The sequence below is a fragment of the Pelophylax lessonae genome (genome assembly GCF_965119305.1).
Source record: "Pelophylax lessonae genome assembly, chromosome: 4".
NCBI classification, from domain to species: Eukaryota; Metazoa; Chordata; class Amphibia; order Anura; family Ranidae; genus Pelophylax; species Pelophylax lessonae.
In genome coordinates this window covers 602,090,501-602,117,565 of record NC_138771.1, presented here as the reverse complement: position 1 = coordinate 602,117,565, position 27,065 = coordinate 602,090,501, and the positions used below count along the sequence as shown (strand labels likewise).

The window sequence follows — 27,065 nt, the reverse complement described above, 5'->3', positions numbered from 1 at the left end:
TCTGGCAGGATCAGCATTTATCATGGATAAAAAGCCTGAAAAAAGCTTGTGTAAAAATGCTGTTTCATCCTTCCTCGTCTGATTTTTTTTTTTTTTTTTCCCCTTCTTCCACAGTCCCCAATCTAACTTCTGATAGAACAGAGCCTTGGGGGCACTCTGCACATGCTCAGTTTGGTGTGTGTGTTTATTGTAGAGTTTTTTTTTTTTCTTAAGCGAGTGCGTATGATCAGAACAGGGCCATATTTGAACTGTCCAGACAGAGGGTCAGGGTTCTTGCAGCCTCAAAGGACAGTCCTAGGACCATGGAAACTCGTACAAGCTTTAACCAGATACTACTAGAAGTCACAAGACTGCTGCTGAGCAAAGGTATTTAGTAGTTTATATTTACTAAAATAATTGTATTTCCATGTTCTGTGTCATGTGGAAGAGCAGATATAGAGAATGCAGGCTCCTGGGTTTAGTAACACTTTAAGTTACACTTACAGGTTCTGTCCTAAAATAGATAAGACCTAAAAAAAGAAAAAAAAAAAAAAAAACTTCAAGAAAGTTTTTAGGATGCAAGATGTACGTCCAAGTCCTCTCCACCTGCTGCTATTACCAGCAATTACCGGCTGCCAAAATGATAGCTGGTAGTTGCTTTATATTAAACAGCAGAAGCCGCTGTCAAAGCACAGCTGCTCCTGTGTAAAATGACACTTGCATATAGTCTGCAAGTATCGAGGAGTAAATGCAATGCAACAATGGATTGTTTCCTTGTATGTATTTACTATCTTATTTTTATGTAGATGAATGGTGTGACCTTTGATCTGCCCATGACATCACTTAAATCATACAAGTTAAATAAAAAATATATATATTTAACCATTTTATTTGGTTTCCAGTGAATGGCTGAGCATTTTATTCGTGTTTTCCTGTCTTTCCTCCCGACCCCCCCCCCCCCCCCCCATTATTCATGTTTTCTTGCCTGTCCTCCCGAAACCCCCCACCACACTTTTTACCATGTCATCTTACATCCCACAATTCTTCCTCTACAGGTGGATTCAGTAGAAGACTCTGTTAAGGAGAAGCTACAGCTGATCGAGAAGGGAAAGGCGGACATTGTAAATGAGAAGGACAGGAGTGAGCTGAAGAAGAGGAAACTGCTCAATGAAGTGTAAGTGGGTGCAGGGTGGTGATTGGTTGTTACACAGGATCATATACAGAGCTCAGTAATAACATGTAACTACAAGAGCTGCTTTTCAACCACCCGAATCCTATCCTGTATATACCCTTTTTTTGCCAGCCCATTTTTCAGTTTTCTTTGATAGTTTGACAATTACTCGATCATGCAACATTGTACTCAGATTAATTTTATATCCTTTATTTAGGCAGATTGAGCTTTCTTAGACCCATACAACTTTTTTTTTTTTTTTTTTTGCAACCTGTAAGAGAAACGCATAATGAGCATCGCATACTAGCTCATTATGAAATACTTACCTTAGAAGGAGCCCCCGCCGTGCCGCCTGTTTACCTGTATGACGGGACGACATGTCCAGTCGCCCGTCTTCCGGGATCGCAGCATCCGGCCATCTGATATGCCGGAGCCGCAGTGATGTCACTCCCGTGTGCGGGAGCTGACAGTCACGGCACAGGGCTCTGAAGAAACGGCACCAGCGGCCGTTCCTTCAGAGCGCATGCGCCAGTGACATCACTGGCTGCATGTAAGGTGAATATCTCCTAAACGGTACATGTTAGGAGATATTTACAGTACCTATAGGTAAGCCTTATCATAGGCTTACCTATAGGTAAAAGTGTCAGAGGAGGGTTTACTTCCTCTTTAAGGTGCTACTTGATAAACACGGTTTTGTTTAAAAAAGGCAGGATAGCACAACCTGCAGTGTACCCTCATTTACTGTTTCCTATAGACTTTAGTTTTGTCCCGTGTTTTTGGAGCATTGTCTGAAAGCGCTCAAGAAGTCCTGCATGCTGCTTCATTAGTGCTCTTTCAGAAAATGCTGCACATAATAGAAGTGTATGGGAAATCGGCACGAAAACTACAGGTACACTTTGCTGCAGCCCAAATCTAGTGCAGCAGTGTGAAAGGGGCCTAAAGCTATACAATTTGCTTTAGATTTTTTCCTTTAAATTTACCAAAAACCATATAATATGAGGTCAGACCTAAACCCTTTCAATTTGTATGCAATCAGACAGGCCCGTGCATTACATAGTTGAAGGTAAATTTAAAGGAAATCGAACAGCAAAAGTTGTATAGTGTGTATCCATCCCAGATTTGTGGTTTAAATGTGATTTAGGAATTCAGGAATCAGAGTTTTTCTGTAAAATCATGTGGATGTCCTCTTCTACTGAACCTGTGAAGAGTTAGGTTGGCCATACATTATACAATCTTCTTGTCCAACTTTCCTTTAGATTGACCAAAACCGTATAATATGAGGTCAGACGTAAACCCTTTCAATGTGTGTGCAATCAGGCAGGCCCCTGCACTACATAGTTGAAGGAAAATCAAAAAAAATTTGAATCAGAAAATGATATAATGTATGGACAGCCTTACACAGACAATGGTGAGACTTTCAGACATTTCGGCATTTACTGGGTAATATTTGCTCCCTCAGTGCTTTTTACATGTTGCATTTTCAAATGCTAGGTCAGTGTTTCTCAAACTTTTTTTCAGTCGAGGCAACCTTTAAAATGATGGACAGTCTCGAGGCACCCCATTCTAAAATGTAAAAAGCTATTCTAATAGTTTTACATAATGCAGCAACATCCACTCATTGGACACCCAACATTGGAGGGGATTTTCTTCTTTTAAAGCAAATAAGCTTTTGCACACTGGTACTGACTACTATTCCAATGTTTCTCTTCTCCCTCAATTTCTCTCCATCAGTCAGCTAATGTCACCCAAGGGCTAAGGGAGAGGGGCACAGGAGGGTCAAACAAGGATGTTGTTAGGATGCCAGTTTCTAGAAAGTCGTAATGGTGCATAATGTAAACCCGTGGCTTTGTGTAACTAATAGGCAGGCTTGATCCACTTGCTGCTTGTATACAATTTTTTTTTTTTTTTAAAGATTTTGCCAAGGCACCCTGGTTGAAAAAAGGCTGTGCTAGAGGAACTTGTTTTTTCTTTAGGCTGAGAACGATCTGTACTGTACTCAGAAGTTTACTGTTGTCTGCAAAATTGGCTCCTGCAATCTCGGAGTTTGACACCAGGGGGCAGTGGACTGCTGCAATTGATGGGCACATTTTTTATTACACCCATCCTGCTGTTCTAAATAAAGACAACAGAGGAATGTCATCATTAAACAATGGAAAATATTAAGCCTAATGATATCCTATTCGCTTTATTAAGCTGGCCATACACTGCTTTCATTTCATCAAAATTTAAAGCAGAGTTCCACCCAAAAGTGGAACTTCCACTCTTTCGTTCCCCCCCCCCCCCCCCGCTTCCACTGTTTTCGACAGGTACCCTTCCCCACTTCTGAGATACAGCTCCGCAGCACCGTCCCACGGAAGTTCGGCCCCCTCCTCCACCGCCGAGCCAATAGGAATGGTCTTCGCGCATGCGCAGTAGGGACCTGCCCGTGAAGCCGCAAGGCAATGGTGGCGGCAGCACCCGACAGCCGATGGAAACATTGGCTGCAGTGCTGACATCGCTGGATTCCAGGACAGGTAAGTGTCCTAATAAAAGTCAGCAGCTGCAAGTAATTGCTAGCTAATATTAAAATCTGTTCTATAATGGCTTCCCTGTTCCCCAGGGCTCAGAACAAGATCAGGACTGTAACCTAGACATGGCTATTCCTGTGCACAGTGCTGTCTGTCTAACACTGGGAACCTTCCTAACAGGAGGATAGAGTCTTGTGAGCAGAGTAATCACATCTTCAGTGTGGTGACTCTTTATTATCCACTCATCAAGTGGGCTGTGGGCTGGTGACCAAGATGTAGAAAACAGGTTACCAACCTGGCAGCGCCCTCCTGTGTGTGTGTGTGTCCTGGATTTTAAAAACGGTTTAACCAAAAATGTTTTTCATTAAAGGATTATTTATACTGTTATCAATTTTGTATTTGTTTTCTGATGCCTAAAGCATATCTAAAGCCAAGAAGAGATATGTAATCTATTGCATTTTACCAGTCCTTGGATGTGGTGGCTGCATTTGTTTTTTCAGCTGATATATGGTTTAAACAGGCTTGCTTTACAGTAACTAACCTTGCTAGGTGAAGAGCATTTACTCCTGTAGGAAATGGCCCTGGGCATGTATGTGACTTATTTGGAGACATTCAGAAGTAATTCAGAAGTAATTTGATTTTCTTTCAAATATTTCAGGACGGTTAAAACCTACTGGGTGACGAAGGGAAGTGGGTTCAGCACCAGTATTACCAAACAGGAAACGGACCTTACTCCAGAAATGATTGCCAGGTAAGTAACGTGTTACTGTGGCTGCTTATGGACAGTGTTTTTAGTGCTCAATTCTTTGTGGTCTAATAATAAAACATTCTATGGACGAATGTTACAAGCATTCATCCAGACTCAACAACTTTTCCCTGTAATTTTTTCTAATACTAATATTTCCTATGATTGTCAGTTCCTTCTAGTGGCCCAAAATGTTGTATATTTTTTGATTTGAGGTATTTCAGAAAAAAAAAATACTAATATTTGGCTCTGTATTACAATTTTTCAATTTGGCAGTGCATCTGCCCCTTGTATGGTGCATTGCAGTGCCATTCAGTGATTCCTTAGACCAGGGATTCCCAAACTACAGCCCTCTAGCTGTTACGGAACTACACATCCCATGAGTCATTGTAAAACTCTGACATTTACATACATGGCTAGGCATGATGGGAATTGTAGTTCCTGAACAGCTGGAGGGGCCGTAGTTTGGGAATCCCTGCCTTAGATATTTCATTGTGAATGGTACCCCAACATGCTGCAGTACACTACAAGGCATATACCGTGCATAGGGGTGGGCTGCTTTGTTTGAAAAAAAAAAAAAGTTGTGCACTTTTTTTTTTCATCCATTGTGGTAATGAATGGGTTTCATTAACATAAGAAAGAAAGAACATAGAGAAATTAAAGCGGAGTTCCACCCAAAATCGTCCTGACCCCCTGACATGCCACATTTGGCATGTCATTTTTTTGGGGGGGGGAGCGGGTACCTAGTTTTGACAGGTACCCGCTCCCACTTCCGCTCGGAGCGCCGCGGCGCCCTGAACGGAAGTTCTCCTCTCCCCCTCCCTCCCTGCAATCTTCTGGGACACGTCAGAGGTCCCAGAAGATTGCCGGCCAATCAAGACGCGCAGTGAGTACCCGGCTGTGAAGCCGCAAACTGTCACAGCCGGGTGCCCACAGCAGTGATGCCGGCGCCGAGGATCGAGGCTTCGGGCGGCCGCATCACTGGACCGTTGGACAGGTGAGTGAATGGCTGGAACTCCGCTTTAAGGTTCCAATGAACATGACAGCCACCAGCACAAGGGACACTTTTCATTCATTTTAAATACAGTCCCTTGTGCTGATTTAAAAAAAAAATGTTTAACTAAAATTAAGCCCTCTTTAAGTCCCCATTCACACTAGCGCGACTTGTCAGGCGACCAAGTCGCCTGACAAGTCGCGGTGGGTCGCCTGCCATTGATTAGCACAGGACCCGTTCTAATAGGAGTGACACAAGTCGCTCCGACTTAGAAAAAGGGTCCTGTACTACTTTGGGGCGACCTGGAGGCGACTTGCATTGACTTCAATGATATGAAGTCTGTGCATGTCGCGCCGAGGTCGCGGTGCACGCTGTGCACCGCGACTTCACAGGTCGCCCCGGCAAGTCATGTCGCCCCTGTGTGAATGGGCTCTCAGGGACCTTTATCTGATTATATAAATAAAGATTATGGTGAAGGTCTTTTTTTTTTTTTTTTTTTTTTTTTTTTTTTCTGGACATAATTGTTTTATGTTGCATTGTTACTTCCCTTTTTTTGTTTATATCCTCTCACCATTTTCCCCCTCTTTTGCCCATCTGCTCATTCCCAGTGGCTCCTGGAAGGAGAAGAAATTCAAGGCATACAATTTTAATGCGTTGGGCGTGATGCCAGAATGTGGTCACTTGCACCCTCTATTGAAAGTCCGTACGCAATTCCGACAGATATTTCTAGAAATGGGGTGAGTATTTGATGACTGTGCCTCTTAGGTCTGGTTCACACCTGGTAGGTGTTTTTTTTTTTTTTTTGGTGCTTTTTGTCAAAACGAACTACAGTTCATGGTTTCTATGGGACACATTCACATCTATGCTTTAATTTTTACACATGATTGGAGCTCCTCTTTAACCACTTCCAGACCGCCCGCCACAAGTTTGCGTCCGTACTTTGATGTTAAATACAGGTGTTATGACAGCAGATAGCTTCCATAAACCCAGTATTTTCTTACAGGGTGGGCGCAGTGGGATCACTTTTATGGAGGAAGAGGTGCTTACTGCAGCCGTCTGCAGCGGGGAAAACGATCCAGTCCATCCAAGTGCCAGGCAGGAAGTCGAATGAGGGCAAGATGGCCCCCACTCGACTCTATGGCCATTGAAGACTGGAGTGACATCATACGTCGCTTTCTCCCAACGGCCTTAAAGGGCCCATTTTTTTTTCTTGCTAAAAAAATAAAAGGTAAAATATGAAAAAAAAAAATTTAAAACACACCCCGTCCCTCCGAGCTCACGCACAGAAGCGAACGCATACTCAAGTTGCACCCACCTATGTAAGCAGTGTTCAAACCACATATATGAGGTATCGCCATGATCGTTGGAGCCAGAGCAATAATTCTAGTCCTCCTAGATCCCCCTCGGTAACTCTAAGCTGATAACCTGTAGAAAATTTTAAAGCGTCGCCTATGGAGATTTTTAAGTATCAATGTTTGTCACCATTCCATTCCATGCTGGGTATCTATTTACTCGGCATAACATTATCTTTCCCATTATAGAAAATATTGGGCTAACCTTACTGCTTTCCTGTTTTTTTAACTCAAAAAAAGTGTATATTTTTTCTCTAAACAAAATTGCGTTTGTGAGACCACTGCGCAATTATGGTGTGACATAAAGTATTGCAATGATCTCCATATTTCCATTTTATTCTCTAGGTTCTTTGCTAAAAAAAAAAATGTGTGTATGTGTGTGTATATATCTATAGATATATAGATAGATCTATAGATATATATATATATGTGTATATATATATGTGTATATATATATATATATATATATATATATATATATATATAGTATGTGTGTGTGTGTGTGTGTGTATGTGTATATATATATATATATATATATATATATATATATATGTGTATGTGTGTATGTATATATATATATATATATATATATATATATATATATATATATATATATATATATATATATATATATATATATGTATGTATGTGTATGTATGTGTTTTGGAGGTTCTAAGTAATTTTCTAGCAAAAAATACTTATTTTAACCGGTGTCAGAAATAGGCCTGGTCCTTTAAGTGGTTAAAGAATGCTGAATTTGAATTATTTGCCAGGTGTAGAAGAGCATAGATGGATATATGAGGGGCTGAGGCCTTTTTTATTTTCTTTAATTTTTAAAGACTGTGTGTTTGTTTTTTATAATGTTATACTTACCTGCTCTATGCAGTTGGTTTTGCACAGAGCAGCCTGGATCCTCCTCTTCTCGGGTCCCTCTCCGCTGCTCCTGGCTCCTCCCTCCTGTTGAGTGCCCCCACAGCAAGCAGCCTGCTATGGGGGCACCCAAGTCGAGGCACAGCTCCCTGTGTCCATTCAGACATGGAGCCACGACCCAGCCCCATCCCCTCTCTCTCCTGATTGCCTGAATGATTTTGATTGACAGCAGCGGAAGCCAATCCCATGGGAGTCCCAAGCAGCTTAGACACTCCTGCAACATTTTGGGATAAAGATGGGCTCAGGCAAGTATTAAGGGGGCTGCTGCACACAGAAGGTGTTTTTTATCTTAATGCATTAAGATAAAAAAAACTTATGCCTTTACAATTCCTTTAATAATTACAGCTTTTTTTTTTTTTTTTTTTATCCAGTCCATGTTAGAAAAATTTGTCTATATTCTCATATAACGAATCATCATCTGTGATTGAATAAACGATACCAAAAATACAACATCCAAAAGCTGTCCCTTGTTCCTCCTCATCACTGTTAAGTTGAAGTAGTATATATTGCAGCCATACATTTAATTGTGCATCACACAGTGAGGAACATAGTAGAAAGTAAATGTTAATGGCCATTGGTGTTGAAAGTGATGATAGAATTATACCAGGTGTCCCATATTTTGCGAAATTTAAGGACAGCCTTTATTATCATATATAACCACCTTGTAGGGGATCATTTGGTTTACCGAGTTCAGACGCTAGGGTACACAAGGTGGGGAGGCCTGTAATCGCTTAAAGTGGTATTAACCCCAAAAGCAACCATTTATTTTATTGCCACTTGCCAATTATTGGATGTAATGGCTGCAAATTTTTATTTTTTTCTTAGGCTTTTTTCTATTTTCTTCTTGTGATCTGGCCAATGTGTGTGTGTGTGTGTGTGGGGGGGGGGGGGGGGGGTTCAAAGGAACAAGCTTTTTTTCAATGCAAATTTTTATTTATTTACAAGGATATTAAATGACTGTACATTGCAAGAAAAAGATATGCAGAGCAACTAACTGCACATGCACTATACATAAAGGTATATAGAAAAATAAAGGCAGTTACATTATATTTAGCTAATATAAAGATTTTCTTCTTTTTTTTTCTGATTCTGAAAAAAAAAAAGAAAATTCAAACAAAATCAACAGAGCTTGTTGGACATTTGCACAGAATGGAATACAGTATTTTTTTTTCTACTCTTCGATATAAATCAAAGAATTTCCCAAGCTCAGATCAAAACCATTAAGAACTCTTGGTGGGGGGGGGGGGGGGGGGGTCAAAGTTGCAACAGCCTATCCTACTGCATGGGGGAAGACTAGGGTTATGTAGCCAACTCTGCCAAATTAGATTGAACTTTTTTGACGCATTTTGATGGCAATAAACTAGCTGTTCTCTAAGAAAAAGGGAGTTAACGTAAGCAACCCACTACGTCTTGGTAGGTAGGCACTGTAGATGCCACCCAAAATCGGGCAATAAGCTTTCTAGCTAGGTACAACTAACTGGGTGCGAGGTATAGATGTTTGAGCTAGATCAGAAATAACCTGTGTAACCTACACCCGATATCGTGTAAGTTTCAGGCACCACCAGATCATGTGTATGAAGTCCATTGTACATTTTCGGACATAAAGGAGAGCCCCTCCAGCCCCAGTCAAATAATTTATCAGGCATACGATGAACAATAGTTGCACAAGTTTGTGAAGCTTATACAGATACAGCAGGAAGGGACTCCAGGGCCATATCCCATTGATCACCATCTATATCCCCAATGTCAGTAATCCAGTGGGCTCTACATTTAGGCAGGGCAGAGTACTGAACGGAAGATAACAATAAAGAGTAGACTCGTGATATCAGGCCCATGCTAGTGGTGGCTTGCAGAACCTCCTGCAGTAGCGAGGAGCTAGATGCAGTCAAGGGAACAAGCTTTCATGCAGATGTATACATTACAGGGATGAGACAAACCATTCAACACTAACTGGGGTGCTTGCAATCAATGTTCCCTCTAATTTTTTACTGGGCTGAGCAAATAAAAAAATTTCTGAGCGCAGTGCTCCCCAACCTTTTTATCGCCGCGGACCGGTCAACGTTTGATCATTTTTCTGTGGCCCCCAATCAATGCAGAGTGCCCACAGCATTGCCCCCAATCAATGCAGAGTGCCATAGCATTGCCCCCAATCAATGCAGAGTACTACAGCATTGCCCCCAATCAATGCAGAGTACTACAGCATTGCCCCCAATCAATGTAGAGATGCCAGCGTGCCCCTTTTCAATGTAGAGGTGCCAGTGTGCCCCCTTTCAATGTAGAGATGCCAGTGTGCCACCTTTCAATGTAGAGATGCCAGTGTGCCACCTTTCAATGTAGAGATGCCAGTGTGCCCCCTTTCAATGTAGAGATGCCAGTGTGCCCCCTTTCAATGTAGAGATGCCAGCGTGCCACCTTTCAATGTAGAGATGCCAGTGTGCCCCCTTTCAATGTAGAGATGCCAGCGTGCCACCTTTCAATGTAGAGATGCCAGCGTGCCCCCTTTCAATGTAGAGATGCCAGTGTGCCCCCTTTCAATGTAGAGATGCCAGTGTGCCCCCTTTCAATGTAGAGATGCCAGTGTGCCACCTTTCAATGTAGAGATGCCAGTGTGCCCCCTTTCAATGTAGAGATGCCAGTGTGCCCCCTTTCAATGTAGAGACTCTTCAGTCCCGAGTCTAGTAATGGTTCTGCCATTTTTTCAGTTTTTAATTAATGCAGAGTGCCCACAGCATTGTCCCCAAATCAATGTAGAGATGCCAGTGTTCCCCCCCCCCCCGTGCACTTACCTCATGGTCACGGGCGGCAGCTTCTCTTCAGTTCATTCCCCGGCTTCCTGCCTCTCCTCAGTCCTCCTGACTCCCCGAGTCCCGGCGCCTCTTCCTCGGCCAATGGCATGAAGTTGGCCTTTCGGCCAATCAGGAAGCGGGAGGACCCGCTCCCTGATTGGCCAGGAGGAGGATCCGTGTGACAATAGCGAATTTTCATTCGCTATTGTCACACAATGGGCGTGCTCTCGCGGCGCACGCTCTGCTACACGGCCGCCACGTCTGCGGCTGCGCGGTTTGAATAGGTGCTTGCGCGGGACCTTCATTCACACTGCGCGCCCGCGCATGCGCGCAGGCTAAAGGGAACACTGCTTGCAATGATCTGATTTAATTTATGTAAAACCTTCATCCCAAAAGGAGAAAAAAAAGTTTGCTGTGACTGCTTTTGAAGTGTTAAACTCCATCTATCTTCAGTTTGTTAGTGTATTTAAAGTGGTTCTAAAGGCAGAAGGTTTTTTTTTTTTTTTTTATCCTAATGGATTCTATGCATTATGATTAAAAACCTTCTGTGTGTAGCAGCCCCCCCCCCCCCCAACACTTACCTGAACCCGTATCTCTATTCGATGACGTGGAAGACTGCCTCAGCCGTTCCTCCTGATTGGACAGGACACAGCAGCGGTTCCAATTGGCTCCCACTGCTGTTGATCACCGTCGGGTAGCTAATCAGGAGGGCGGGGGCCGAACTGCGGCTCTGTGTCTGAATGGATTAATAGAGCCGTGGCTTGGCTCGGGTGCCCCCATAGGCTGCAGGCTATGGGGATTCAGGCTGCTCTGGGGAACTAGTGCACAGAGCAGGTAAGTATAACATTTGTTATTTTTAAAGGAAAAAAATAAATTTTACAATCCCTTTTAAATCTCCTAGTGCATCTAACACTCCCCTTCCCCCAGACAATGCTGCTGTCTAGAGGTGCCCCCTGTGCTCTTTTCAGACATACAGGAGGTGTGTTACTGGCCTTATCACAAGCTAAAACCAGAGGAGGGGGGGGGGGGGGGTAGGCCTAAAGAAAAAACAAAATAATGCAGCCAACACATCTAATGATTGGTAAGCTGGAATATATTACATTTTTGGGATGAATACCGCTTTTAAGTGCAATCCTCTTTCTACCTAAGAACAGTGTTCCTTTCAGAAGCATTCTAATATATCTGGGCCAAAGTTCTTTATCAATCGAACCCTGAAGACAAACATCTGGGGTACACAAGATAGGGGGTAGAGATCACATTAGAAAGCAGATCTCCTATTTGTTTCCAATGCCAGCATATAACAGGGCAGGTCCAAATGAAGTGTATAAATTCAGCTCTGGGTTGAGCACATCTAACACACTTTTATAGGTGAAAATACATTCTTTTCACAGCAAATAACTGTGTGCTAACAGTAAGGTAAGTCTGATGAAGAATGTAGAGTTGGATTATTTTAATTAACTTAATTTTAGGGCAGAAATTTCAGGAAAAAAGCTGAAATTTAAAATAAACAGCTTTGAACTCAGAACATTTTTTTAAAATTAAATGTAGTCTTACCAGTGCCCACGAATGCAGCCTCATCAGCGCAGTGTCCTTAAATGCAGCCTCGCCAGTGCCCATAATTGCAGCCTCGCCAGTGCCCATAATTGCAGCCTCGCCAGTGCCGATAATTGCAGCCTCGCCAGTGCCGATAATTGCAGCCTCGCCAGTGCCCATAATTGCAGCCTCGCCAGTGCCCATAATTGCAGCCTCGCCAGTGCCCATAATTGCAGCCTTGCCAGTGCCCATAATTGCAGCCTCGCCAGCGCCCATAATTGCAGCCTGCGCCAGCGCCCATGCATGCAGCCTGCGCCAGCGCCCATGCATGCAGCCTGCGCCAGCGCCCATGCATGCAGCCTGCGCCAGTGCCCATGCATGCAGCCAGTGCCCATGCATGCAGCCTGCGCCAGTGCCCATGCATGCAGCCTGCGCCAGTGCCCATGCATGCAGCCTGCGCCAGTGCCCATGCATGCAGCCTCGCCAGTGCCACTATACAAATCACTTGTCCAGAAGGCAGCGCCGAGAGGTAGAAGGGGGCGGGCGGCGCCGAGGAGAAGGAAGGACGCGCTGTCATCGGAAGTCCCAGCGCCTATGATTGATGTCGGCATAGGAGGCGGGACTTCCGATGACAGCGTGTCCTCCCTTCTCCTCAGCGCCGTCCGCCCCCTTCTACCTCTCGGCGCTGCTAGTGCTTTCTGGACTTTTTTTTTTTTTTCTTACATCGGCGTATAACACGCAGTGCTACTTTTTCCTTCATTTTTAGGAGGAAAAAGTGCGTGTTTAAAAGTGCGTGTTATAAGTCTATAAATACGGTATTTATTTTAAGAAAAATTAAGTTAAAAGGTTAGTTGACCTTTAGTGACGTTTTTGAAAAAGTTTCCTGTGCATTACAGCTTGTGCGCTCTAAAATGCGGTCCTCTAGTTTTAAAAAATACAAAAAAAACAAAATCCTTTTGCTTTTTAAGGTGCTTCCCTATCCATCCTGACAAGATGACAGGACGTCCATATGCTTAGCCTTGCTTGTCCATATAAACCGGGGGTAGGCAACCTTAAAGAGGTGGAGATCTACCTGAACAACATGGGAGAAGTCAAAGATCACCGGGCACAGCGTCACTTGCTTACACTTGATATAAAATTTTATTGCCGTACTACCGTGTTGTAACTGCATTCATTGCACGGCAAGCATGGGTTTAAATCTGGTGGTGAGGAGGCTACCTCACCACCTGTCAAACACACTCGCATCCCTTTTCTGAGGAGTAGCAGTACCCGCTGCATTTGTGAATTATGCCCTTGCATTCAGCAGCAGCCCCCCTAGGGCTCATTCACGCATAAAATTGGGTGGTACGGTTTAATCACAATTTTGCTGCCCCCAGTCCCTTCCCCCTTTAGCTGCTGAGGCAGCAGCCAAAGGTATACATATGCTGCAGAGGGAATTAAACCTGTTGCTTTTGGTGGTTGCTACCGCCTGCCAATTGTGACCCACTAAAGTAAATGGGGCCACTTTGCAAGCACCCCGCAACTGCGCGCTACTGTGGGATCAAAGGCGTTAAACTTTCACACTGATGTACTACAGTTTACCTGCAGTACAGGTGCAGCGCAGTGCATCTGCGACTTTCCGGTTTTGCCATAGACTTCTGTTATATCTTACAGGTGTGGTGCACTTTCTAAAAGCACACAAAAATTCCTGCATTCAGAAGAAGTCTATGGCTAAGCTCAGCAAAGCTGCAGGTGCACTGCACTTGCAGTGTAAGTAAACCACAGCGCATCAGTGTGACAGCAGCCCTATACTATAATACCCAGTGTATTGCTTCACACTGACCTGAAGATCTCTTCTTTCCTGCTGCTGGCACCACTCTGGAGACCGATAGCCAGGATAAGAGATGGAGTGCAGTTGGTATTTCTCTGCATGGAACAGGAGCCAGCACTAAAGAGGAGGCAATGGCTTATGTGGCTCTTGCTCCCAGCTCCATCTTTACAAGTTGTCCCTCTGCATGGCGCACTGATGCCCTGAGATGGCGGGTCAGCAAGCCTAGACCAGGATCTACCAGTCACCTGGCTGCAATCTACAGGTTTCTAGCACCCGACATAAACATATGAAGAATTCATTCATGGCATGGACTTGCAATGTTCTGCATATGATGTAGAAAAGGCTCTGATTCTTTATTTGGATGTAACATCTTGGGTTTACACCAGTTGGGTTTCTAATGGTATGAAAAGCTATTGAGCAGTAAAATATGATCATTTCTACTTGCACCTCTTCAAGTCTTTAACCTTATTCTGATAACTTATTTTTTTTTTTTTTTTTTTTAGCCATTTACCTTGTGATTGACTGGTGTTTTTTTGATTTTTTTTTTTTGTCCAGCTTCACAGAGATGCCAACCAATAACTTCATAGAAAGCTCGTTCTGGAACTTCGATGCCTTGTTCCAGCCTCAGCAACATCCAGCCAGAGATCAGCATGATACCTTCTTCATACAGGGTCTGTATAGTGAGCTGTGAAAAACTCTGCTGATCCCAATAGATATTTATTATAATAGTAATATCCCCTAATAATTCTGTCCTGCTGTTGCAGATCCAGCCATGGCATCAGAATTCCCTATGGATTATCTAGAACGTGTAAAGAAAGTTCATTCTGAAGGAGGATATGGCTCACAAGGGTGAGAGTCCTGTCACTGTCAACCTCTTTTGTACTCCATGTCACATAGCTCCTCTTGGGTGTTGTCACCCTGTGGTGGGAGGAACAAACTCCATGTCACATAGGTCCATCTGGTCTGTATCACCCTGCGGTAGGAGGGACAGACGCTGTGTAGCGTCACCCTCTGGTGGGTAGGACAGTCTCCCATGTCACAAAGGTCCATCTGGTCTGCCACCCTGTGAAAGGAAGGACAGACTACCGTGTAGCATAGCTTCTCCTGGGTGATGTCACTCTGTGGTGGGAGGAACAGACTGTCATATAGCGCCTCCTTTTTGTCACCCTGTGGAGAGAGGGACAGACTCCATGTCACATAGCTCCTCCTGGGTTGTGTCACCTGTGGTGGATGGGGCATACTCTATTTCGCCTAGCACCTCCTGTCTTTGTCATCGTGTGGTTGGAGTGACAGACTCCATATCACATAGGTCTATCTGGTCCGTGTCACCCTGTACTCACAAGTGTCACAATCTTCTTTGCAGTTATAAATATGACTGGAGTATCAATGAAGCCAGGAAGAATATCCTGCGGACACATACGACAGCAGTCAGTGCCCGAATGCTGTACAAACTGGCTCAGCAGGTAAATATGGACTCTGGAGCAATGCAGGGGTGATTGCATGAATTATCTAATGCCAACTGATCATTAATCTCAATATTGTTACTATCAAATGTTCCGGTTTAAAATTGTATAAAGTTGTATAATGTGTGTTCCTATAGTCCTTTTTCTCTTAAGACCCTGCCTGAATTTCACCTTTCTCTTGCTGGTAGATTAAAATTTTGCAAAGGTAAAGCGGTGCCCACAAAGCTTATATTTGCTATTGTTTCTGTCCTGCAGGAGGAGTTCACCCCAGTGAAATATTTCTCCATTGACCGCGTGTTTAGGAACGAGACACTGGATGCCACCCATCTAGCAGAGTTTCATCAGATCGAAGGCGTGGTGGCAGACTATGGCCTGACACTGGGGGATCTGATGGGTGTTCTGAAGGAATTCTTCAATAAACTTGGTAAGCTGAAAGTTGTAATGGGAAAATAATTTGTTGTGTCTGAAAGGAGCTGGTCTTGCTACACTTACAGGAATCATTCTTTTTTGCAGTGCTGGCATGTGGGGTAATCCATTTTTGGCTATCATGCTGATCCTGGCATTCATGTAATGTCTGCTGTACATCTTTGTTTTAGGAATCACTAAATTGCGCTTCAAGCCTGCGTATAATCCTTATACAGAGCCGAGCATGGAGGTCTTCAGCTATCATGAAGGTAATGTCCGAAACTGAACTATTATGATGTCCCAGCGTGTATGCATGGCTTGTGTTTATGTATTCAAGGCAGGTGTGGGATCACCCAATGATTTATGTCCTGTGCATGTGGACCACATAGAAGGTCCAATAGCTACTAAATATTAAAGAATCATTTGAGCCAGATCACCTGACTTTGGATTCCATCTCTGATTTACAAGTGGTTCCCCCAGTTGTGAGCTCTGCACCTGTTCCTAGAAAAACTGGATGTCCTCGGCACAAATGAGAATACAGTGCAAATATTTTTCTTCTTCTAGCAGTGACACTGTGAGCTCTTTGTGTATTTCAGGTGCTCCTAGGTAGTAAATGGTAGTAAGTAATGTAAATATATCCATAGGTTGATGGAAATTTTTACAGATAAATGCAGTAACATAAAAGGCTCATTCATTGTAACATATACAGTATATTACAAGCCATACAGGGAAACCATGTGCAACCCAAAAAAAGCTGCACAGAAAAAAAAAAAAATTCTCTTTAACCATTTCAGCCCCGGAAGGATTTGCCCCCTTCCTGACCAGGCCCTATTTTGCGATTCGGCACTGCGTTACTTTAACGGATAATTGCACGGTCATGCGACGCTGTACCCAAATAAAATTGATGTCCTTTTTTCCCACAAATAGAGCTTTCTTTTGGTGGTATTTGATTACCTGTGTGATTTTTACTTTTTGCTAAACAAATAAGAAAAGACCGAAAAGTTTGAAAAAAAAAAAAAAAAGTTTTTTTGTTTGTTATACAATTTTGTAAATAAGTTTTTTCCTGCACTGATGAGCACTGATGAGACTGCACTGACAGGCACTGATGGGGTGGCACTGATAGGCGGCACAGATATGCAGCATTGGTGGGCACTGATAGGCGGCACTGCTGGGCACTGATAGGCGGCATTGATGGACACTGATAGGTGGCACTGGGCACTGATAGGTGGCACTGACGGGCACTAATGGGCACTGATAAGCGGCACTGGTGGGCACTGATGGGTGGCACTGATGGGCACTGATAGGCGGCACTGGTGGACAATAATGGGCACTGGTGGGCGACACTAAAGGATAGCAATGATGGACACTTGGTGGCAGCACTGATAGGGAGGTGGTGATACACTGGTGGGCATCACTGATGGGGAGGGCAATGGGGGGCTCCCTGAGCCCTGATTGCCATCCCTGGTGGCCATAGTGGGCATCCCTGGGGTCATAGTGGGCATCCCTTGGGTCATAGTGGGCATCCCTGGTGGATCTAGTGGCATCCCCCCCCCCCCCCCCCGCGAGGGTCTGCACTGGTAATCAATGATCTGATTACCAGTGCTGACCCCCCCCCCCTGTCAGGGGAGCCGCCGATCGGCGCTCCTTTGCTCGTGCCTGTCAGGCACGAACTAAGGAAAGCCGATCAACGGCTGTTCCTATTTACTATGTGACCAGCCGTGATTGGACACGGCTGATCACATGGTAAAGAGCCTCCGTCAGAGGCTCTTTACCGAGATCGGAGATGCAGGGTGTCAGGCTGACACCTCGCATCACCGGGCGCGCAGAGCTGTGTTATCCTGCCGCCGTCATATGACGTCCGGTCAGGATAACACAACCACATTCCCGCCGTCAATTTGTAATAGGGCGGGCGGGAAGTGGTTAAAAAAAAAATTAAAAATCAAAAATTTTTTTTATATTTAAGGCCAATTTGTTTTCTGCTACATATTTTTGGTAAAAAAAAAAAAAACGCAATTTTTTGATTGGTTTGCGCAAGCAAAGCAAAAAAAAGATGTCATTTTTGTTTGTTTGTTTTTTTTTTACTAGTAATGGCGGCAATCTGCGATTTTTGCAGGACTGCGACATTGCGGCGGACAGATCGGACCCCTGATTGACATTTTTGACACTTTTGGAGGGACCAGTGACATTACTACAGTAATCAATGCTAAAAATATGCACTGTTACTGTAATAATGACACTGGCAGGGAAGGGGTTAACATTATGGGTGATCAAGGGGTTAAATGTGAGCCTAGGGGAGTGATTCTAACTGTGGGGGGCGTGGCTTCTGAAATGACCATAGAGACATGTGATCCTATATAGAATGATCACATGGGCTCTATGATCATTTCAGGGAGAAGAATGGTCAGCTGTGTTTACAACAGCTGACCGTTCTTCTCTCTCAGCGTGGAACAATCAGAGGGCGGGAGGGTGCCGCCGGCGGCGAGCGCCCGCCCCATAGCCTCGTGAACGAGCCAGACGTACAGCTACGGCGATTTTCCTGTAAGCGGCTGCCTGCCGCAAATAACTGTTAATAGTCAAAGTGGAAACTTAAACTTTAAAGGATATTAAAATGAAAAGTCTCGTGTGGTTTTTTTTTTTTTTTTTTTTTTTTTATTAAATAGCAAACATGGTATACTTATCTGCTCTGTGCAGTTGGTATTGCACAGTACAGCCCAGATCCTCCTCTTTTTGGGTCCCCCCCCCCCTCCCTCCCTCCTACCGAGTGCCCCCACAGCAAGCAGCTTGCTATGGGGGCACCCAAGCCGAGCTGCAGCTCCGTATATCCATTCAGATATGGAGCTGCCGTTTGGCCCCACCCCCTCTCTCCAACTGACTTTGACAGCAGCAGGAGCCAATGGGGCGGCTGCTGTGTCTCAGCATCGGGAGGAAGAGCCGAGGGACTCGTGGACATCGCTGTATAGGGATGGAGCTCAGGTAAGTATTAGGGGGGGCTGAAGGGGGCTGCTACATACAGAAGGCTTTTTATCTTAATGCATAAAATGTATTAAGATAAAAACCCTTCTGCCTTTACAACTCCTTTTTGAGAGCTGTTAAATTGGTTCTGTATGGGGGATTTTCACCACAAAACTGCATTATTTTATCTCGGCAGGCCTGTAGTAATAATTCCTTAATAAATGATTACATTTTAGGTGTTGATTATATAACTGACATTATCCCTTATAATCCCCATATTCCTGCAATAAAACAAATGTGTATTTTGCCTATCCCCTGGGCAAATCCCCCTCTCTGGCTCTCCTCGCTGCTAATTGAGGGATTGTCAACGGTTGCATAATACAATACAAAGCTGCTTAGCATAAATGACAGAAGCCGAGGAACCCTCATAAATAAACAAACACAGCAGCATGGATGTGAAGTCAGTATTAACCTCCATCTGCGTCACAGAAACAGATCGCAACTACAATAGGCAAAGAATAAATTGTTTTGTTTTCAAGGTCTGAAGGGTATTTAAAAGATAATGACGGGTTTGGAAGGGAGGGGAATCTGGAGATGCATTTGAAAATATAGGGCGTGTGTTGTGTGGGGTTTTTTAATGAAGCATATCCAAGACCTTTTTTTTCATACACATATATATATATATATATATATATATATATGTATATATAATATGTAATTTGTTTTTGTTATACAACATAAACTGTAAGATATCAAACGTTATAGGATAAAGAGAGGCAATATGAAAAAGCAGTACATCCGGCTACTATGAAGGAAAGATTGTGGTACAGAGGTTGTTTCATGCATAAACACAAGAGATTGAGGTAGCGGGGACTCCACAATCTGTTAGCATACTAATTTGAAATCTGTGTAGGAGAGGAGTTTCCGGTCCCAACAGTCTCTAGAAAGGAAAATATTAAGGCTAGGTTCACACTGCCCCACACAGTAAAACATAGCATTGTACTGAGCAGGCTAATTCCAGTATCTAAGATTTGATATACTATCAGTATATCCCCCGCGCCAAATGGACCACAAAAATTGATCCTGGGCTATATAGTGAAGAAAACTGTGAATGTGCAGCTGCTATAGTAAAGGGGTGAAAAGGTGAATGTGTATAGCCACTAGTAAAAAGGGCTACCTATAGCGCTTGCTTGATAATAATATAATTGATGCTTTCAATAATAAATTACAGAATAAAGTGCATAAACAATAGGGTGCAAACAATGCATTAATATTACAATCAATTGTATACAAAATACAGTATAAGTGAATAGTTTGGTGTATTTAAATAAAGTGCATGAGACGTGTCCGGTGCTAGTGTCTCATTAGTGCTCAATAAAGTTCATAAATAAAGGTGACTTTTGTGTTAACAGTTCAAAGATTTTCCTTGGTGCAACATGAAGAAATAAAGTGCAGGTGCTCTGTGCCAGGCCTCCCAATTAGCCTTGTGGTAACGATCGTTTTCCACCGTATAGGGTAGTAGAGCCATTTTTACTACCCTATACGGTGGAAAAACAATCGTTACCACAAGGCTGATTGATCTCTGCATCTGGTTCTACAGTAGAGACCATATGTTAGTTACTTTGTCAACCATTGTAGCATTCTCTGTTAATGCCTTAGCTTTGAATCTAGGAGCCAGCTAAAAAAGTTAAAAGAAAAAAAAATAATTTTAGGCGTAAAGGTTACATAAACCCACCCCCCAAACAATATATATTTTCTAAAAGCCGATGCCCTACTAGAGAATAAAATAGTAGTAGTTCAAATTTTTTTTATGTCATGCGCTATTACCACAAAGGTTTAGTGAACACACATTTTCAGTAAAAAAAAAAAACACAATAAAAGTTAATTTAGGGGGTACAAACAAGCAATAAATTAGCAAGTTTTTGGTAAAATATAAAAGATGAGGTTGCACTGAGTAAATGGATACCCAATATGTCAAACCTTAAATGGTCACAAACTTCAGTACCCTATGTTATCCATCAGCGGCGCTTTAAAAGCCCCCTATAGGTCATTAGTTTAGTGTTACGAAGGAGGTTTGGTGCTAGAATTATTGCTCGAATTCCGGCGTGCGCTGTGATATGTAACGTGTATCGCAATCAACGTTTTCACTCGTAGGTGTCCCGCCGCATGCATTTATGTTTGTACATGGATATATGTGGTGGGGGAAGATATTTATGTGCTTGGGTGTAATTTTAAAATTTTTACAATTAAAAAAAAATATTTCTCTTACGTCCTCCGACAGTCGCCGCCCCTCATAAAGTCTTCACTAATGGGTATTGACTTCCGCTCCGCAGGAGTAGCTAGGCATAAGACTTGTTAGATACAAAAGCTTTTAGCATAGACACACCCATGGGGGCTGTCCAACTGGTCAATACCTCCCTGCAGTAAGCCATCCCAACTCAATTTGTCTCTGCCTAGCGTTGGGATGGAGTGGATAGGCTTCCCTGTGCTGGGGCTTCAGTCTCAGCCTTCTAAATCTTTTCTTTTGCAAAAATGTCATTTTTTTCTTTGCTTTACTAGCTGTTTATTTATCAGCTGTAGTCTTTAGTCGGATCTTCGGATGAAGATGGATTTGCGGAGCTGGGAATCGGACTGGCCGCCCTGGCTCTCCGGCTCAGAGGGATCCCCAGCCCGCCATCGAGCGTTCCGCTATGGTTCGCCCTGGCACTAAGAACGACCCATCCCTGTTCGCAGCAGGGATGCAGCCTGTGAGGTGGCTACCTCACTGGACACATCTGCCGTTACATGCTGCATTGTCCTGCGTTTGGCTGACGGCATTCCCTGTCATTTGAGGACAGCAGCTTTCCGTCTCAGAGGCACCCCACGCCATCCGATACAGGTAAGTACTTCTTTGTGGGGCCTCTGTCTGGGGTGGCAGTCCTGTGTTGCTGTGTGTTCCCCCATGTCTGTGCGTTTTGTGGGGCTCCCTGATGGGATCCCTGCGGGGGTCTTTTTTAATGCACTGCTGGCGCTGTGTGGGTTGGGGGCCCCTCTCCAGTGTCACTTCAGTGTCTTGGAGGTGCAGACTGTATGTGCGGCGGCCGCAGCGGGGGAAAAACGCGCGGTCCGCCATTTTAGATGTGGGCAGCGTGTCTGGCTTCACTGTGGGCTTTTACAACAGCTTGCTATGTAGTGGTTTTGGTGCCATCTTGCCGTAGCCTCCCATTGCTTCCTATGTGCAGCCATTTTCCCTTGGCCTTGCAGCATATAGTTCAGCCTCTGGTGACCTCACTTCCCTTTCCTCTGGAGCAGTGACCGGTGTGGTAATACTCTGTGGGGCTCTGCAGACTGTCTCTTCCATATCTCTCTGTCTTATCCTTCCTGGCTCAGTTTTGTTCCCTTTAGGGGGGGGTCTGTGTACACTGTGCATATAGCGGTGGGCTGCGCGATCCACAGCGCTTTTAAAGGGCCAGTACAGTTTTCATTATTTTTTCAACAATGGATTCTCAGGACAGCAAATTCCCCCCAGCCCTGGTGAGGGACCCCAGTTCTGCTGAACCCCCCGTTGTGCCTAATTTGGCCGCTGTAGTGGCGTCTTTGGTGTCAAAAATGGAGGTGCTGATGGCTGAACGTGCTGCTAAAAAGAGGCCTAGACTATCTTTCTCCTCTGATTCAGATGGTGATGTGGCTGCTGTAGCTGGTGTGCCCTTTTCAGGGTCTCGCTCGTCCCTGGACCCGCTGGGGTCTGAGGAGGAGGCGGAGGTGGAGGGGGGTGATGAATCTCCCCCGGGGTCTCCTGAGGAACGTGCTGTTATGAACCTGGTTCTGTCCATGTTACAACGTTCTCCCTTTGAAAACATTAGGGAGATATCGTTGCCTCTACTGTCCAAGAAGGTTGCCTTTTTTGTGGCGATCACCTCGGCTCGCAGGGTGTCGGAGTTGGCAGCTTTGTTTTGCCGCTCTCCTTACCTGGTGGTTCACAAGGTTAAGGTGGTCTTGCGACCTGTCCCTTCTTTTCTTCCGAAAGTGGTGTCTGAGTTTCACCTTATTGAGGACATTGTATTGCCTTCGCTCTGTGCGAAGCCTAAACATCCCAAGGAGGTTGCCTTGCATTCCTTGGATGTTGTCAGGGCGATCAGGGTTTACCTGTCGTCGACTGAATCCTTCCAGAAATCGGATTCCCTCTTTGTCCTTCCTGAGGGACCTTGGAAGGGCATGGCTGCCTCGGCAGCGACCATTGCCAAATGGATCAGACAGACTATTTTCCAGGCCTATGCTTTGAAGGAACGGGTTCCGCCCTTCCCTGTTAAGGCGCACTCTACCAGATCGATGAGTACGTCCTGGGCCTACCGGCATCCGGCTTCGGTGACCCAGCTGTGCAAGGCTGCGACTTGGTCGTCGGTGCACACCTTTTCCAAATTCTATAAGGTTGATGTTCTGGCATCAGCTGATGCCTCCTTTGGCCGCAAAGTTCTCAGTGCGACAGTGCCATAGGGGACCCTTGTTTTCTGTTCGGGGTCACTGGCTGTTGGGGTTGTTTACCCTGTGGGTTATTTGCTTTCCTGGGCTGTTGCTCCTGTTGAGCCTTTTTTTTTCTGTTGCCCAGAAGGTTCTCTTACTGTGCGAGTAAGGTTCCTTTCTCTGATGTGGGTACTGCATGCTTTTTATGTGGTTGCGTCTCCCACCCCTCATGTCTGCACTGCTTTGGGACATCCCATTAGTGAAGACTATGAGGGGCGGCGACTGTCGGAGGACGTAAGAGAAAATGGAATTTTTGTAAAATCTTACCGTAAAATTCCTTTCTCTGAGTCCTCCGACAGTCGCCGCCAACGCCCCTCTTTTGGGGTTTTCTTTCTGGTACACTTACTGCTTTGCTACCAAACTGAGTTGGGATGGCTTACTGCAGGGAGGTATTGACCAGTGGGACAGCCCCCATGGGTGTGTCTATGCTAAAAGCTTTTGTATCTAACAAGTCTTATGCCTAGCTACTCCTGCGGAGCAGAAGTCAATACCCATTAGTGAAGACTTTATGAGGGGCGGCGACTGTCGGAGGACTCGGAGAAAGGAATTTTACGGTAAGATTTTACAAAAATTCCATTATTTTTTTACTTTTTTTTTTTTTTTTTACATCATATATGGGGCAAAAAGTCCCCTACGTGATGATTTTTTTTAGGTGACCAGTTTGTTTTAAGGAGATGTCCAGGGTCTAATACATGTCCCTGCATGTCTCCCCTATTCTTCACTGAATGGAATCCAATGCACACTGCATTACATTCTTTCCCGGCCATGATGGCTGGAGAAACTTTCAACGGGGACCCGGAAGTGACGTCGCACGTCACTTCCAGGTCAACAACAGGAAGGGGAGGAGAGCAGATGTGTGTCCGCTCTCAACCAAGCGGCACCCACTATGCTGGTCCCAGACTTGCAGATGGGCAAGCAGAGCCCAGGATACATTGGCGGGGGGGAGGGGGGTGTTGTGCAGTATTTTGCAGGGACCGCTGCACTCGTGCAAATCGCTGGATCGGTTAAGATCAGGCTCAAGTAAGAAAGAGGGGGGAGCTGCAGCACAGCAGGTTTTTTTACCCTAATAGAATGCATTAAAGTGAAAAACCTTACTGCCTAGTACACATGGGCCGAATGTCGAGAGACATCCGCCGGTTCAATAAACGACCGACATTCTCCCCGTGTGTATGTCAGCAAGTCCGACAGAAGCCAGTCAAATGGCTGAGTGCGCTGATCGTTTTGGAGGGAGGGCAATCGCTGTACTAACGTTGGATCGTTAATACAGCAGCTCCGACCAGAGCTGTCAGTTTGTTGGGTTGAATGAAAAAAACTATTAGTGTGTACTAGGCTTAAGGCTTTAGAACCACTTTCAAGCTGTCAGACTTGTATTGTTGTATTGTATTGTTGTTTTTGTCTCTGTTGGGTTGATTTACTCACATCCTGTCCTGATGACCACAGAGGATGTGCGAAGCCCCCCATCCCCAACAGGGCAAGGTAAAACAAAAACCTGACATTGGTTCTCACACTTGCTCACTCTGTTTAGCAGAAATGTGTTGTTACTGTCAGGGCGATTCTTGGAAAGATTTTACTGAGCTTCTGTCTTGGTGACCACACGGGAAGTGAGGAAAAAATGTTCCCCATTGGTACAGAAATGGCAATAAAAACCAGATAAGAGAATATCATGCTAAGTTTTCCCACGCTGCAACACACACAAAAAAGGTTTTGCCTGGACTAATGCTTCAATGGTAACGTTCTCACTCACTTTTGTAGTATCCCATGCCTATTACACTGTATGAAATCCTATCTGCACTAATGGCCACATCTGCCTAGTCTGGAGGCTGTAAAATCCTGCTTGCATGTATGCTGATGTGGATGACGTTGGAAGAGTTGCCTTGGCCTGCACTGGGTGTATGTGTATATATATAATATATATATATATATATATATATATATATATATATATATATATATATATATATATATATATATATATATATATATATATATATATATATAATTATACACATTTTTCTATCTTGGCCTAATTCCTGTTTCCTAAAGATCCTCTTCTCAGGAAATACCTAAAAAAGGAAGTAAACCCTAAGGCACAATTTGTACCTATAGGTAAGCCTACAATCAGGCTTAACTATAGGTACTGTAAATATGTACCGTTTTAGGAGAGATTTGTAGCCGATGACATCATTGGCGCATAAGCTCTGAAGGAACAGCCACCCATGCCATTCCTTCAAATACCGGTCATGTAAATGACGGCTCCCCCGCGCATGTCCAGGATTGACGTCATCACGGCTCCGGCCTGTCACACAGCCGGAGTCCGCAGACCCGGAAGGAAGGCCGGGCGAAGATGGATGCTGCCTCCCAGCAATTGCATCGCTTGAGGGCTTAGTTTTCAGGTAAGTTTCACATAATGTGCTAGTTTGCGATGCATACTAGCACATTATGTCTTTACCTTGCGGGTCCAAAAAAAAAAACCCAGCCGTTTACAACCCCTTTTAAACCGGCCATACACGGTGCAGATTTTTCTGTTGCAGGAAAGAAATTTTCACAATTTCCCCCCGTCAACACAGTGCTGACAGGGGAAACCCTCCTGCTGAGTCATATTATTCTCCCAGCAGGGAGAAGACAGTGATTATTGCTAGCAGTTATACCAGTCGCTAGCGAAAATCACATGTAAGATGTAGCACGCTTGTTGTACCAAAGTTGATTGAGCGATCAACTTAGTACATTCAGCCTGCCCACACATGGTTCGAATCTTGGCTGTTTCCTGCTTAACAGCCCGAGATTCGAACCGTCTACTGCCGGCCTTATTCACAAGCATGCATGTGCTGCAATCCTTGGCATTATTTTCATTTCAGCACTCAAGATAGGGAACAACAAAGGCCTGGCTGACAGTTTCTAATGTGGATAATCATGCTTTACTAAAACACTGGTGTATGTTGTCATCCATACACTGCCCTGTTGTTCATACCTGTTCATATAATGTAAATTGGATGTCAGGCATCAAAGTAAAGTAACTTAACTGTGTCCTACTGTGATTTTTTTTTTTTTTTTTTTTTTTTTTTTAATTCCCGATTCTTCTTTTCACAGGTTTGAAGAAGTGGGTGGAAGTAGGGAACTCAGGAGTTTTTCGACCAGAGATGCTGCTGCCTATGGGGCTTCCAGAGGGAGTATCGGTCATTGCATGGGGTCTCTCGCTGGAGAGGTGAGATGAAGGGAACATGCCAATGAAGTTCTGTCCACATCCATGCTCGAAGTTCAGCTGTTTTGCCTGATCAACAGATTAGAGGACAGTTCCGTATAAGAAGCTGTAGACCCGCTAGCTGCTGTCAGGTTTTGCTTTCACTTCTAGTTCTTTGCAAGGAAGCACACGCTGCTTTTCATGGTCTGGTACATAGTATTGGTTGTTGCACATCGGGCACCCTCAGTGTGGGGAATATACAGCATAAAAGTACAGTAATGACGTTCCTGTAGCTTAGACGTACGGCAATTCACACCTCCCCTCATAACACAGTACAGCCACCTCAGCGACCATTGGAGAGGCAGCCCTGTTACACCATTTCTCTTTGGTTTATTGATGGACACAGCTCCTGATCTTCTTAACCATTGGGTTATACTGCCCCTTACAGGAGTAGGACACTAGGCAGAAAAGTCTGGCTACGCCTATGGGGAGTCCCAGGGGGGTATACTCTCTCTGCTATAAGGTACTCAGTTTTTGTTCTGCCTAGCCAAGAGTAAGGACCTAGTTTCTTGCGGGATCTCTGGTCCTGGCAATTTTTTCTTTTTAGATTTTTTTTTCTCCAGATTTTTTCCTGTGAGATCTACAATCAACTGCTGGCCTGGGTGACAGGTTGGATAATCTAGATCCAGTGGTCACCCCAGTCTGGCCAGCAAGAGCTGGCAGACCTCAGCTCCGCGCTAGGTCGGCCCTGACACAGCCC

At 44.4% G+C, this 27,065-nt stretch overlaps 1 protein-coding gene across 1 annotated transcript in view; it reads left to right on the top strand.

Moving 5' to 3' along the window:
* FARSA (phenylalanyl-tRNA synthetase subunit alpha) overlaps positions 1-27,065 on the top strand; it is a 43,955-nt gene that overhangs the window by 9,548 nt on the left and 7,342 nt on the right. The window contains exons 4-12 of the mRNA XM_082252985.1: positions 1,035-1,153; positions 4,316-4,408; positions 6,005-6,133; positions 14,363-14,478; positions 14,572-14,656; positions 15,171-15,270; positions 15,526-15,694; positions 15,867-15,944; positions 26,215-26,329. Of these exons, the coding sequence (XP_082109111.1) occupies positions 1,035-1,153; positions 4,316-4,408; positions 6,005-6,133; positions 14,363-14,478; positions 14,572-14,656; positions 15,171-15,270; positions 15,526-15,694; positions 15,867-15,944; positions 26,215-26,329 (1,004 nt within the window). The remainder of the gene's footprint in view (positions 1-1,034; positions 1,154-4,315; positions 4,409-6,004; positions 6,134-14,362; positions 14,479-14,571; positions 14,657-15,170; positions 15,271-15,525; positions 15,695-15,866; positions 15,945-26,214; positions 26,330-27,065) is intronic.